A 15667-nucleotide genomic window follows, 5' to 3' on the forward strand; every position below is an offset into this window, starting at 1 on the left:
TCTATTTAAAGAAGAAATGTGAGTCACATTGATGTATTGTAGGAGAAGGAATTGATGGCACGAAGAATGTAGTGGAGTATAAATTGTGTTTGCTAGATAAATTATGATGAGCTGGCCGGTGGTGTAGTTGCACCTGCACTGGACTTCAAGCCGAGTGGCTCCAGGTTCGAATCTGGCTGGCTCCTTCCGTGCCTCCCAACCAGGCTGTGCTAGCCAGCATCGAGCTAGCAACTCGATCTCCTCAAAAAAATTAGCAGACAAATGCTAAAGAAACAGAAAGGTTGCTGCCTGATATGCCACAATGTGCGGAGAGGAGGAACAACAACATAAGTTATGAATAATGAATGTTTAGAAATAAAAAATATAGTAATTTTACAGATTTTTGATAAACTCAAACTCTTCGCTGTTGTGTTTTATAACTCCAGAAGCTAATAGAAAGAAAAACATGAGATGCCGGAACATATATACACACAGTATACTACTGTATTTAACACAACTATTACATAAAAATCCACAAGATAGTAAACTTTAAATCGTCCTATTCAAGCGTAAAGATTTAATTGCTGTGGAAGATTCCTTACTCTTGTGGGATAATGTCTTTCCTTACAAGGGAAGTCACTCTGCTTGGCAGGTGAGACTTGTGACTGTGAGACAATCTCAGGATTTGGGTCTACCCCATGGTGGTTGTAAGAGTTCAGTCTAGGACTGCAGGAAGTGGTTCAGGAGCTCTAGCCACCTTTCTTCTCTAACAATTGATCCTGTTCTCCTCAACTGATCAATGTGTCATCTCCGGATGACATAAGATGCAGCCTCCACTCTGTAGCAGAGTGGTCCAGTTCTGTCCTTAATCTTTCCGAGTGCTCGCTTTTGATCATCTCTGTGGTTCCTCTCCAGGAGTGAAACATTGAACCACCTTGTTTGAGGAGCCCTGAAGCTGGCTCAGCTGTCCGTCCTGCATATTCCTACTGAGACTGGGTTTGAGGAGATCCAGAGGGACGACCCAGGGAAGGCGGAGTGTGCTGCATTGCAATACGCGAAGAGGAAATTGAGGAGCTTTTAGTTGAAAGTCAGTGTAGTGTGTTCTGCTGACATCGCTTCAGTTCGTATTTTAGACTGGACAAACCTTTTGGCCAAGTCATTTGCAGCAGATATAACGGTGCAGATGGAATGTCTTGTTCGACTGTCAGGAGTGATTGAAACTGTCCACAACATACCGTGGTTCATTGTCTGGAACACCAGTCCTTGAGAAGAGTCTTCCCAACACGTCAGCAATGTGTAGGCCATAGTGGAGGCTAATAACATTTCCCTATTCCTAGACCATGTCCTCTGGTCTGAGACTCCTCCTCTATAGGAAACATTCTCTCCACATCCACTCTACTTAGGCCTTTTAATAGACTATAGGTTTCAATAAGATTCCCCCCTCATTTTCTAAACGCCAGTGATTACAGGCCCAAAGCCATTAAATGTTCTTCATTCATTAGCCCTTTCGTTCCCAGAATAATTCTCGTGAACCGCCTCTGGACCCTCTCCAATGCCAGCACATCTTTTAGATAAGAGGCCAAAAACAGTCGATAATACTCCGTGCAGTCTGAGCAATGCCTTATAAAGCTTCAACACTACATCCTTGCTTTTATATGTGGGTGAGAATGAGATTCCCAGGTGGTATGTTGCCTCCTGGGTACCAGGTTCTGGGATATCTTCAGTATTCTTAAGTGGGAGAGTGAACAGCCAGAAGTTATGGTCCATGTAGGTACTAATGACATGGGTAGGATGAGTGATGAGGTTTTGCATAGGAAGTTCAGGGAGTTAGGTGCAAACTTAAAGGGCAGGATCTCCAGGATTGTGATCTCAGGATTGCTACCCATGCCACATACCAGTGAGGCTAGAACTAGAAAGATTATACAGTTTAATATATGGCGGAGGAGTTGGTATAGGATGGAGGGCATAAGATTTCTGGATCATTCGTCTCTCAGGGGAAGTGGGACTTGTACAGAAGGGATGGTTTGCAGCTAAACTGGAGGGGGACTAATATCGTAGTGTGAAGATTTCTCAATGCTGCACAGTGGAGTTTAAACTAGAGTTGCAGGGGGGTGGAAACCAGAGTGCCAGAACAAGTTAGTGGAGAGGTTGATGAGGCAGATGTTGGTAAGACCTCAGACAAAGTTAGAGATTAAAATGTAGAACATGGTGCCACAAAATCAAGAAGAGTGAATACAGGACCTTTTAAGGGCATCCTTTTAGAGCAGAGTTGAGGAGGGATTTCTTTAGACAGAGGGTGCTGAAACTGTGGAATTCTTTGCCACAGGCAGCTGTGGAGGCCAAGTCTTTATGTATATTTAAAGCAAGGTTGATAGATTCTTGATTGGTCAGGACATGAAGGGATACATGGGAAAGGCAGGAGATTAAAGCTGAGAGGAAATTTGAATCAGCTATGATAAAGTGGTGGAGCAGACTAGATGGGTCAAATGACCTAATTCCACTCCTATTTCTTATGGTCTTATATTCTAATGAATCCTCTGTGTCATCACAGGGTTGAGTTACATTCATGGTTTGAGAGAAGTACACATAAATATTGGTCATAATTGAAGTTAAGAGTAAAATCTGTAAAGTATTGGGTACAAATTCCATTTTAAGGTATAATAGTGAGATTTTGTATAGTGCTGGTAATTTCTTAAAACGTCATTTGTAGTGTTTGTATTCATGTTATTTTCTTGGTATTTTGCCTTCATCTTAATACATTTTAAAAATAATTTTGAGCTGTGTTGGTCTCTTAAGCCTAGACTAGATTTACCCCATCAGTATGGGTTTGAGTCAATGCCCAGAGGGTCACAGCAAGGGACAACTACCTTTAATATCCAGAGATGAACCAAAACCTATTTTTTCGTTGCCTTTTCTAGTGACACAAACTATTGGTAAAAACTCTGTCAGTCTGAGCCAGACACATTGCCAAATGTAGAGATAGGAAATAAGGAGGGCTTATTACAGCTCCAACAGTCTCTGTTCAGTCCTAATCTTGGATGCTGTGTAATGTTGACACTTTTTTCCCCTCCTTGTGTTCTGTGTTCTTCTTGTATTCCAAAGATCTGCTGGTCGGTAGGTCAATTAACCATTGCAAATTGTTCCTGAAGTGAATTGCATTCGGTCTGAGACAAGGTTTCAACATGTCAATGAGTTTGGTGTGTTGAAGATCGGAGGATGGAAAGTAACGGAAGATGTAGAGTATTGGGTGTGTGTTGGGGATGAGAGCATCATGACAGTCTGCCAAAACATGGAGCAAGGAGCTACCAGTAATGCTTCTAGTATTGATCAACACTCACCGTGCTAGACAGAATACAGCTCTGGTGCAACTCTCTTCAATGCTCCCTGAGCAAATGCCTTTGTTAAAAATATGGGGGAACATGTACCATTTGATCTCCAGAATCAAGAGCATTGTAACAGATAAATTGCTCTGCAGGGCAGTACTATATGTATTATTTGACATGATATTTTTCAAATGAGGCACTGTTGTCCCTACCAGCCAAGACAGATCCTGTGGTACTGTAGAAAATTGTAAAGAAATTATCACTAAATTGATGAATACATATATCTTTGTGAACATTACTGAACTAGAATATATCATGGTTACCTTGCAGAATGACTATAGCAATTGTTAGATTAAAGAACCTTTATCGTCTGTGAAATGCTTTGGCCTAATCTGAAGTAGTGAAATTTGTAATATAACACAACATTGTTTTAGTTTTCACTGGGACGGTATTTAACAACTTCTTTGGTAAACTAGATAGCAAAGATCTGTGTGCTTTTGTGATTGTTTTTCTTTTATGATGTAGAATTATCGACCTATAAAAGGCTTTCAGCACTGCGATAAACTTACAAAAACTTAGATCTTGATCTGAAGTTTTGCTCCCTGTCCAAAGTCTCTTCTGTAAGGATCTTTGTGCCTCTGTAATGAATAGCATTCTTCTGTCTCAATTCTGTGTCTTGCTTACAAAGATTAAACAATTTGACGTCTTCAAAAGGTGGTGTCTGAAGAAGACAGGAGCCAACATTATAGACCTTCAGTTTCCAGGACATGCCCTCTTCTCATTACTACCATCAGGGAGAAGGTACAGGAACCTCAGAAAGCAGCTTCTACAGACAATAGGTGCAGAAGTAGACCATTCGGCCCTTCGAGCCTGCACCGCCATTCTGAGATCATGGCTGAGCATCTACTATCAATACCCGGTTCCTGCCTTGTCCCCATATCCCTTGATTCCCCTATCCATAAAATACCTATCTAGCTCCTTCTTGAAAGCATCCAGAGAATTGGCCTCCACTGCCTTCCGAGGCAGTGCATTCCAGACCCCCACAACTCTCTGGGAGAAGAAGTTTTTCCTTAACTCTGTCCTAAATGACCTACCCCTTATTCTCAAACCATGCCCTCTGGTACTGGACTCTCCCAGCATCTGGAACATATTTCCTGCCTCTATCTTGTCCAATCCCTTAATAATCTTATAGGTTGCAATCAGATCCCCTCTCAATCTCCTTAATTCCGGCGTGTACAAGCCCAATCTCTCTAACCTCTCTGTGTAAGACAGTCCGGACATCCCAGGAATTAACCTTGTGAATCTACGCTGCACTTCCTCTACAGCCAGGATGTCCTTCCTTAACCCTGGAGACCAAAACTGTACACAATACTCCAGGTGTGTTCTCACCAGGGCCCTGTACAAATGCAAAAGGATTTCCTTGCTCTTGTACTCAATTCCCTACCTCAATTTCTACCTCCCTGCCATCGGATTTCTGAAATGTCTATGAACCATGAACATGTCCTCACTATTTTGCTCCTTTTGCTCTTCTTAAAATATATTTCTCATTGTAACTTATACTACTTTTATGTATTCTACTGTGCTGTTGCAAAACTACAAATTTCATAACACACGTCAGCAATGATAAACTTGATTTTAATTTGAGCAGTACAACGCTACAGTAATCATTACTGTTGCTGCCTCACAGTTCCAGGGACCTGGTTATGATCCTGATAAAATGCTGCTTCTGGAGAGTTTAGAGGCTCTCTGTGATTGCTTGGTGTTGCGATTCCAGAAGTTTGCTGATCAGTATGTTAATTGGCAAATTGCTCCAATGTAGGCAAGTGGAACAAAACTTGGGTGGGGAGGGGGAGGTTGATGTAAGTTTAACAGAAAAAGTGGAATTAAGTGTAGGATTAGTATCAATGGTTGTTCGATAGAATATAGAACAGTATAGAACATAGAATAGTACAGCACATTGCAGGCCCTTCAGCCCACAATGTTGTGCTGACCCTCAAACCCTGCCTCCCATATAACCCCCCACCTTAAATTCCTCCATATACCTGTCTAGTAGTCTCTTTAAACTTCACTTTAAACTATTCAAAAAAGTCCATTAGCCCATAATATTGTGCCAAATTAATAAACACCCAACTGAACTAATTCCTTCTACCTGCACAATGTCCATATCTCTACATTCTCTATATATTTATGTGCATATCTATGAGCCTCTTAAATGCCTCTATTGTGGTTGCCTCCAGTCCCACCCCGGGACTGCATTCCAACCATCCACCACTGACTCTGTAATCATGCCTATCTCCTTTGAACGTCCCCTCGCTACTTAAATGTATGTCTTCTAGTATTGGACATTTCGACCCTGTAGAAAAGATACCAGCTGCCTGCCCCTAATATGCCTTTGATAATCTTATAAAATTCTGTCAGGTTTCCTTGATGTTAGGTGTTAAAACAGTGGGCTGACAAGCCCGTTCCCATGCTGTGGCACTGAAGGGCTCAATGCAAGGACATGTCAGGAAAAAACAATATCATATTGGTAAATTATAATTTGTCCATAATTTTTAATATATTAAATCATATTGCTTTATTATTGTCGAATGAGCTTCAGTGGACAACTGTTACAACTCTGCAACGGAAAGCAATGAGCATACTGCAAAAAAAATGTTAAAGAGAAAGTGTACAGCAGGCAAACATGCAAGAACATAATATGATAGATTCCAGGTCACAAGTCCATCTTATCGTACTGGGAGCAAATAGTGGGATAGAACTGTTCTTAAACCTGTGGTAGTGTCGGAAGTAAATCATATACTGTACATGTAGATAGATATTTCTGCCTGACAATAGAGGCATTTAAATATACATTATATATTTGTAAATATTAAGAATGAATTGCATTTTTGAGGGGGTAAATGCTGCCTTAATTCAATCTGTTGAAATCAAAGGGCACAAGACTAGGGTGTCTAGTGCCCAGAACAACCACAAACAAGGGAAAATCTGCAAATGCTGTAAATTTAACAAAGGTTATTCTTTTTTTCTCCCACGGATGTTGCCTGGCCTACTGAGTTCCTCCTGCATTTTGTGTTTGTTGCTTGAATGCCCAGAACAAGGCTGTATGAGTGGAGCTACACACAGAAAATGCTGGAGGAACTCAGCAAGTTCGGCAGCATCTATGGAAAGAGTTAACAGCCAACGTTTCGGCCGAGATCGTTCTTCAGGAGTTCTTCAGGGGGGTGGGGTGGTAAAGGTGTGAATTAAACGGTGGGGGTAGGGGAGAGAGGCTGGCTGGAAGGTGAGTGGATGAATGGACCTTGTCTCCAGTGTTAACCTTTGCCCCGGAAGCGCTGTCCTCACTCCTTCCCCCGCTCCTGCCGGCGGACGTTTCACTGGGCATCAAGTGTCGGCCGGAGCCACTCCAATGGAGGCGCGGGGCCGCCGCAGGGCCTCGCACAGTCCCGGCCGCGACAGGGTGCGCGTCAAGAGCGAGGCTGCGGCCTACAAACGGCGCCGCTCGAGTTCCGGCTCGTCCGGCGGCAGTCTGTCTCCACCCGGACACTGGAGAGGCCGCTCCCCGGCCCGGAGGGAGCCGAAGCCCGGACCTGGCACACAGAGACACCCGCGGCCTGAGGCCAAGTATAGGCGGGTAAGTACGGCCTAGCAGCATAATTCCTGGATGCCGAAGCAAGGACTTCCGGCATCGAGCTGAAGGAGCGGCCGGTGACGGGAAAGGAAAGGGAAATAGAAGGAAGGAGGTGGGGTGAGAGCCGACGTGGGTGGAGGGAGGGGACCTTTCGGCGAGAGGGGAGGAAGGGAGGGTCATCTGGTAAGAGGGAGAGAGTTGGTCACCTGGCGAGGTGGAGGGAGGTAGGGGGTCATCCAGCGAGGGGGGGGGGGGGGTAAGGAGCAACAGATGGAGTTTAACTGTTGTAGGTGTTGAAGGGAAGGAAAGGACATCTGCTGGAGGGGGAAGGAGGGAAGTGGAGGAAGGCAGGAGTGTTATTGGGAGGGAGGCAGTGGGAAGGGGAAGCAGGGACTGAAAGTGGGGGGGGGGGGTCAAATTGTTGGGAAGTTGAGTGTTTGCTTTCATAGCCATCACTCTCCCAGTTCAATTCAGGGAAATGTAACAAGAATGTAGTTCTCTGGCGAGGGTTAGAGAGTGGGAAGGAAATTGGTTTTGTTTCAAGAATGGGTGCATTATGAAAGAGTTTTACAGGAGGGAAGGAGAATCCGGTTCTTGTAGCTGGTAACTCAGTCACTCAAATTGCACCAATGTAAAAGAACTTGGAGGTAGAACAAAGATAGTGATGTGGTACATTGCTGGAATCTGGACTATACGAGCGGTGAAAATGAAATTGGCAGTGATGTCAAAGGGTAACTTCTTGAAAATAGAGGGCAGTAGTGAAGTGTGCTTAAAAAAAGCAGGGAAGTGAGGCAAGTCGGGCAGATCTTTTTAACAGATACTATGGACTGAACTTATACATTTATTGCTCAAAATCCAAATTTCAGCTTGGACGCAATTCTTACTTTGTTCTGGTGATAGATACTTATGCAAGTCAAATTTGAAATTATGCATGCAATGTTGTTTTCTGTTTGGGTCATTTGCTTCATGAAGTAGTTTGCCCCAAAAAAAAACTTGGAGTTCTTTTAAATCCTAGCTGGGTTTATTTAGCAAAGTTGGATTTTCTGATTGTATCTAGGAACGACATGACCATCCGCGACAGGAGCGCCATGAAAGATGTCACAGAGACCACTCCGAAGGGAAAGAGCACCGACACAAGAAGGCCGATGACAGAGAGCGACGCAGGGAGTGGTCGGACCGCGGGCGGGCCCACAGCAAAAAGAATGGTGGGCCTCGCACAGAAGACGGCGCTAGTGGCCGAGACAGGGAGGTTCAACAGCTCCACGAGCAGCAGACCGAGCGCGAATTGCACAACGAAAGGCGGCGCCAGAACCGTGACCGTTTCAAAACACTCACAGCCGAGAATCCCCAGGCTGAACCGAACAGTAGCCAGGCTGGTCGGGGCAATACTGCGCAGGTTAAAGAGGAGCCGAATTTTGAGTTATCTGGTGCTCTTGTGGAAGATGCAAACACCTTTCGTGGGGTGGTGATAAAATACAACGAACCGCCAGAGTCCAGAGTCCCAAGGAAACGATGGCGTCTTTATCCGTTCAAGAATGACGAGCCCCTCCCAGTCATGCACATTCATCGCCAGAGTGCCTATCTTTTGGGTCGGCAGCGAAGAATAGTGGACATCCCGATTGATCATCCCTCCTGCTCCAAGCAACATGCAGTGCTGCAGTACAGGTTTGTGTTGATCTCTGAATAAATACAATTGGGAAGAAGGAGATTTAGGTGTCTCCTTTTACATGTACTCAAAGAAATTAAAGCAGCTCAATTTGATTAACCTACTCTCCTTAAATCACTTCTCGATAACAGACTTGATGGTAAATTGATAATACAGGCAAAAGTTTCGACAATGTTGCTATAACTTTGGGGACTGAGTTATATAGCAAGTTAGGGCTTTATTATTGGAAAGTAGGATCATGAGTCACCACTATCATGAGTCATCCTACAGTGGTATATAACATCATGAGGCCGGGTCGGTGCATACTATCTTTTCTCCTAGGACTGTGGGGTTCAACAATTAAAAAAGGCATAGGTTTAAGGTGAAAAGAGATTTAAAAGGAATCTGAGGCACATTTTCACCCAGTGGGTGGCAGATATATGGAATGAGCTAGAGGAAGTTGGATAAGTCACTGGGACAGGACGAGATGTACACTAGGCTACTGTGGGAGGCGGGGGAGGAGATTGCTGAGCCTCTGGCAATAATCTTTGCATCATCAATGGAGACGGAAGAGGTTCCGGAGGATTGGAGGGTTGCGGATATTATTCCATTTTTCAAGAAAAGGAGTAGAGATAGCCCCGGAAATTATAGACCAGTGAGTCTTACGTCAATGGCCATTAAGTTGATGGAGAAGATCCTGAGAGGCAGGTTTATGAACATTTGGAGAGGCATGATATGATTAGGAATAGTCAGCATGGCTTTCTCAAAGGCAGGTAAGGTAAGGTTGACCTTACGAGCCTGATTGAATTTTTTGAGAATGTGCCTAAACAGATTGATGAAGGAAGAGCAGTAGATGTAGTGTATATGGATTTCAGCAAGGTATTTGACAAGGTGCTTATTGAGAAAGTAAGGAGGCATGGGATCCAAGGGGACATTGCTTTGTGGATCCAGCATTGGCTTGCTCACAGAAGGCAAAGAGTGGTTTAGATGGGTGGATGGAGGTCGGTGACCGGTGGTGTCCCTCAGGGATCTGCTCTGTGACACCTACTCTTTGTGATTTTTATAAATGACGTGGAAGTGGAGAGATGGACTAGTAAGTTTGCTGATGACACAAAGGTTGGAAGTGTTGTGGATAGTGTGGAGGGCTGTCAGAGGTTACAGCAGGACATTGATAGGATGCAAAACTGGGCTGAGAAGTGGCAGATGGAGTTCAACCCAGATAAGTGTGAGGTGGTTCATTTTGGTAGGCCAAATAGGATGAGAGAATGTAGTATTAATGGTACGACTCTTGGCAGCGTGGAGGATCAGAGGGATCTTGGGGTCTGAGTCCATAGGACACTCAAAGCAGCTGCGCAGGTTGACTCTGTGGGTAAAAAAGCATACGGTGCATTGGCCTTCATCAACCGTGGGATTGAGTTTAGGAGCCGAGAGGTAATGTTGCAGCTATATAGGATCCTGGTCAGACCCCACTTGGAGTACTGTGCTCAGTTCTGGTCACCTCACTACAGGAAGGATGTGGAAGTCATAGAAAGGGTGCAGAGGAGATTTACAAACATGTTGCCTGGATTGGGGAGCATGCCTTACAAGAATAGCTTGAGTGAACTCGGCCTTTCTTCCTTGGAGCGACGGAGGATGAGAGGTGACCTGATAGAGATGTATAAGATGATGAGAGGCATTGATTGTGTAGATAGTCAGGGGCTTTTTCCCAGGGCTGAGATGGCTAGCACGAGAGGGCACAATTTTAAAGTGCTGGTAAATAGGTACAGAGGAGATGTCAGGGTTAAGTTTTTTTATGCAGAGAGTGGTGAGTGCGTGGAATGGGCTGCCGGCAACGGTGGTGAGGCGGATATGATAGGGTCTTTTCAGACTCCTGGACAGTTATATGGATCTCAGAAAAATAGAGGACTATGGGTAACCCTAGTTAATTTCTCAGGTAAGGACATGTTCGGTACAGCTTTGTGGGCCGAAGGATCTATATTGTGTTGTAGGTTTTCTATGTTTCTTTTTCATTGTGATTCCAAACTGTTTTGTACTGTGAGGAAGTTTGAGTATCAATTCTAATCCTTTCATTTTGTTAGGCATCTCCCTTAAGAAAATTGCTTTTTTTTTGGCTCATTGTAAATGCTAATATATTGTTAATAAAACAAGCTGCAGTAAATAGAACATAAAGCAGTATAACATTGCAGTGTTATGCCTATCTTGATGCCAATTTGTATTAGTTATCTTCTGCATATCATCCATATCACTCCACTTGCGAGTGAATGAGGCCAAACTAGACATGCAACCGCGGGCAGTACGATATGGAGATCATACAGTTCCCTGTGTAGCAAGGCTCCCCCTCACCACTCAACTGATGTTCCTCAACGAACAGCAGAGCCGGCTACAGTTTGCTAGCAGCAGCGTCGCAGGAGTTGCCAGTCAGTGTTGAACTCAACGTAGGACTGCTTATAGATTTTTCCCGGGGTAGGGGGGGTTATTCCCGAAGCCTTCCCATGAGTGGGTATAGCTGCAAGGCAGCAGAGATTTAAAGTTAGTTTTCTTTCTAGATGAGCTGCCAGCCATGGCTGACAAGCCCCATCTGCCTGAAGCAAGCTATGAGTAAAAATGGCTCCACTGGGCTTAGTAAGTAAACCACATGTGAAGGTCAGGAGCTGGACTTGGTTGTTAAAGGCTATTTGAGACACACGCCATTGGGAGCATTTAATAGGTAGTGGGAGCTTGTCAAATACTTTGATCCATAACTTACTGAATAAATATTTTCTGTCCTTGCTCGTATGAAGGTGGTTTACCTATTTATGCAAGTACTTCTCTGACAATAGGTGTATAACAGCCTAATGTAATATTGTATGGAAATACAAGATAATACTGATGCAGACATGTTTTATACATTTAACAAGGTGCTTTATTAATGCAACAGAGTTCGTCAGTTTTTCAATGTTCGTCATCAGCCAGGTCATACTGTCTGTGAACTCCCTGTCGGTTGCCTCCTTAGGCTTCAGTATTAGTTTTTTTACTTTTAAGTCCTCCTGCGCGAGAGCCAACACCTGTCCGTTGTTTAAGTTTTTCTAGTCTGTAACTGGACAAACGCACACTTTCACAGTGAGATTCAACATCAAACACGTTGCGTGTTTTCGGTAGATGTGTCCTGCACATGCGCAGTAGGAGGGGATTCGCCGAAATATCCGTTTTAATGTGAACAGAGATATTTTTTAAAAAGCATAGTGTGGACGCCTATTGTTTTTACGCGAAACCAGCGTTTTCAAAATTATCCAGTCTAAGGCTACGTCCATACTACGCTGGATAAATCCGTAACCAAAGCTTTTTCTCTTCGTTTTTAACCTCCATCCACACTAAAACATCATTTTCGTCCCCCGAAACCGGAGCTTTTCAAAAACGCTTTTGCCCTGTTTTCTGTCCTTGCTGGTATTAAGGTGGTTTTACCTATTATGCAAGTACTTCTCAAACAATAGATGTGTAACAGCCTAATGTAACATTGTATGGAAATACAAGATAACACGAAACCGGCCTTTTCAAAATTTTCCCGTCTAGTGTGGATGTAGCCTAAGATAAAGTACAGGACTGTGTTACTGTCTTTCACTCATTTAGTAACTCGTTATTAATGTTAGAGAGTCATTGTTGGCATTTAAAAGACTTGTTAGCCCATTCTCAGAACATCATCCACCAATCTGTACTAATCTCATTCCCATTAACACCTAGTACACCTCTCCCATCTCCCCTTCTGCCACTCACTCACTCACACAATGGGGCCAATTAATTTACCAACCCCCATGTATTTGAGTTGTGGGTGAGAAAATCTACTTGAGTTTGCAAATTCCAGAGAGATGAATAAATCTGGTTGCTGGAGTTGAAGCAGCAGCTTTACCATCCTACCCCAGTATGCACATTTTTGCTTCCCTCCTTGGGAAAAGTACAAATCCCTTAAGGCTGAAATGGAATTTAATATTTAAAAGTACAGTCACTGAATAATATGCTGTCCATTTTCTCTTCATAGACTTGTCGAGTTCACGCGTAGCGATGGTACACCTGGCAGGAGGGTGAGGCCATACATCATCGACCTGAGCTCCGCCAACGGCACCTATCTTAACAATCAACGCATTGAAGTCCAGCGATACTATGAACTCCGAGAAAAGGATGTGCTGAAATTCGGTTTCAGTAGCAGGGAATATGTCATTTTGCACGAATTCTCAGATACTGCTGAGGTGGATGCAAAACAAGAACAGGATGATGATGAAGAAGTTGAAAGTTAATGTTTAAAAGAAAACCTCACTCTGCATTTTCACTTCCCCCTTGCAGTTGAATGGTTATGATCTAATTGGAAGGACCAATGGACAATTGACTACTTTTGTTTTTTTCTGTCCAAGTGAAGCCAACAGCGAGTGCATATTGACTCTCACACTGGGGTTCCAGATCAACTTGTGTTTGAAATGCAGCCTGGCGAACAGGATTGGACATGCAATCCCTTCAGACCAAACGTTTAAAGTTCTATTTTGCAGTCGACTTTTCATGTGTTGTAATCTGGTTCATTGCCTTCAGTGTGGCATTCGGGAAGCTTACGAGATAGTAGCAAAGCCCATGGAATTGCTGCATAGATTTTACCAAGCAGCTGCAAAAGGGCTGTAGTTAACTATTTAGGAAGAGACAATTGTTTTTATTGTTGTTTTGTTAGTTTCAAGTTATTTAATGGAGAGCAATGAACTCCATGAGCAAGTTTACCAATGGGCTCTGGTCTGAGGATGTCAGACAACAAGTTGTCATATGGCTGTTTGATCTTTTGTACATCTGTTGGCTTTTGCGAGCTTTGAGATGTTTGGTTGTAAGTCTCAAGCCTTTAATTTTTCTAACTGAAAATTGTGCACAGTGTCCTTTATAATTTAAAGCTCTTTACATGATATTTCAGAACCCTCTGGCATTTGAATTAATGGTAAAAATGAGCAGAACATTTTTTTTGTCTGAGAATTGTCTTTAACCTTGTGTTAAAATATAAGATGCTATACTTTCTCACAGGGTTTATCTTTCTAATTTTGATTTTGTTGCTATTTTGGTTAATGAGAGGGTAAGCGGGGATTCTGTTGCTAGTAATATATGATGTCTGGTTGTATAAATGCTGAGGCAAGGCAAGAGATTTTTGCTTGAAGGTTTTTTTTAATCTGCCAGCAGTGAATTATTGTTTTGAATGACATTGAGGAGCAGGAAGTAACAGGAACCTCAATAAACTCCTACGTAGTAAACTTTGCAATATAATCCTCTGCATCTTGCTATTGATTCATCACGTTTGATTTGGATACAGTCACAACAAATACAGCTGTACTTGTGCACAGTGAAAATGACATGCCAAGGACATTGACCAACAGGAGCATTAAACATTAATTTCAAATTATACCGTGTCTAATACTTTCATTAAATGTGTACTTTCTACTGAAACTTTCTTTATATAGAATTCCTGGGCATACAGAAATTCAACCAATTTTAATTGCAGCATAGATCAAATTAATTTAAATCCATGTACAGTTTGTCAGTAATTGAAAATCATCAATTTTACCCACCACCTGAGCTTGGAGTCTTTCAACTGGCAGTATAATCTAATTTTGGTCTGTAAAATTCTTGAATTAGAGAAAGTATGAATTGTATGGTTCAAAAACGCAGCTATATTCTATTTCCTACAAGTGTTTCTGACATCTTACAGAAAGAGACATATTCCACCAACATTCATTTTAATCCTTAGTAGCTCTTGTTAAAGCCCATGGACCCAGAATGTTAACCCTGTGCTTCTCTCTGCAGACTCTGTCTGACTTAATGAGTGTTTACTGGCAACTTCTGTTTTTAAATAATTTACATTACTTTAGACTATCCAGTTAAGATGCCTGGATGTCTAGGACATGTAACTGCATCTACCACCTCCAACATAACTGCTTGGAACGAAGATAGTCATTTATAAATGACAGTGGTTGGGGCGGGAATGCAGTCAAAATCAGTTGGCTATATTGATCTGCGTTTCTAGTTCACCTATCGCATTGATTTTCTTTTGAGGAGGTTTTCAACTCCCGTGACAAGAAAGAGTTTCATGTTGAGAGGCAGGGATGCTACATGTGGCATCAAAATAGTGTGTTCTTCACAAAATATTAGGAAGGCAGGTAATGAAAAATTAATGCTTTTTATATCTGTATAATTACACTGATGTCTGTAGGCCTTGGAAACAACCATTAAGGAAAAGTCGTCTTTACTTAAATTTGTTGCTCATAAATGTGTGCAAAAACGTTCATAGATTTTCATACCAAAGGGCTCAACTTTACCCCTTCTCCAGTACAGTTGTATAGTCAAGTCAAATTGTTGCTAAGCAACAGGAGGTGATAATGAGCAGTGGCACAAGCCTATCTTTTGCCACAATTTACTATTAAATGGAAAGCTGTTTTAAAATACTGCTCAGATTTATATTTTGTTGTATAAAAATACTGGTGTTCTGTAGATTGTAATACTGACTTTGTTACAATCACTCCTATGTTTTTTGGCAGTCTGTTTAATTTTTAGTAAAGTAGATTTCCAACAATATTTTTCATGTGTTGAGTGCCTTTATTATGACATTGCTTTTGGTTTAAATAAAATGCTCACTTGACTTTAAAAAATAAATTATCAGCTGTACTCTTGTGGCTTTGGTCGCAGTGTGTAGTCAGATACAGAATGTGGTTATGCTGCTTCAGCTGTTAAACTGAGCTAAGATTAACCCAATCTGTTCTATTTGAGTACTCCCAATGGGCTCTAAGTGGTCACATATTTAGGTAATTATTGAAGGTCAGTAGCTTTTTATATATCCTTCATGAAAAATATTTGCTTTTAAGAAATAGAGCACACTTGACTCATTGCAGGTGGAGAGTTCTATGATGTCCAAGTGCCATGTGTAGGACCAGGTTGTCGGTACTGGCCCATTTATTGCTACATTTAACCCAACATGATTTTCCAGCTCAGAAAATTGGGTCATTTGTGGAGGTGGACTGACTTATCTCTTAGCAGGTTAAAGCTTCGCTTCTAGCCTTTAACATTTAGGTTTTTTTTAAACTCACAAGTTGGTAGAACTAC

At 42.4% G+C, this 15667-nt stretch overlaps 1 protein-coding gene across 1 annotated transcript; it reads left to right on the forward strand.

Moving 5' to 3' along the window:
* Positions 1–6579: 6579 nt before the first annotated feature.
* On the forward strand, positions 6580–15142 carry snip1 (Smad nuclear interacting protein). Its single transcript, XM_073034490.1, has 3 exons — positions 6580–6933; positions 7988–8595; positions 12588–15142. The coding sequence occupies exons 1-3, from the start codon at positions 6595–6597 to the stop codon at positions 12841–12843; spliced, it is 1203 nt and encodes a 400-aa protein (XP_072890591.1). The 5' UTR covers positions 6580–6594; the 3' UTR covers positions 12844–15142.
* The last annotated feature ends 525 nt before the right edge of the window (positions 15143–15667 follow it).

Source organism: Hemitrygon akajei, chromosome 32 (genome assembly GCF_048418815.1).
Source record: "Hemitrygon akajei chromosome 32, sHemAka1.3, whole genome shotgun sequence".
Taxonomy (NCBI): Eukaryota; Metazoa; Chordata; class Chondrichthyes; order Myliobatiformes; family Dasyatidae; genus Hemitrygon; species Hemitrygon akajei.

Excerpts from the sequence above, each read along its gene's own strand:
- snip1 (XM_073034490.1), top strand. The coding sequence starts at position 6,595 with ATGGACCTTGTCTCCAGTGTTAACCTTTGCCCCGGAAGCGCTGTCCTC. Across the intron at positions 6,934-7,987 it reads CTGAGGCCAAGTATAGGCGG|GAACGACATGACCATCCGCG; the intron begins GTAAGTACGGCC and ends GATTGTATCTAG. Across the intron at positions 8,596-12,587 it reads CATGCAGTGCTGCAGTACAG|ACTTGTCGAGTTCACGCGTA; the intron begins GTTTGTGTTGAT and ends TTCTCTTCATAG.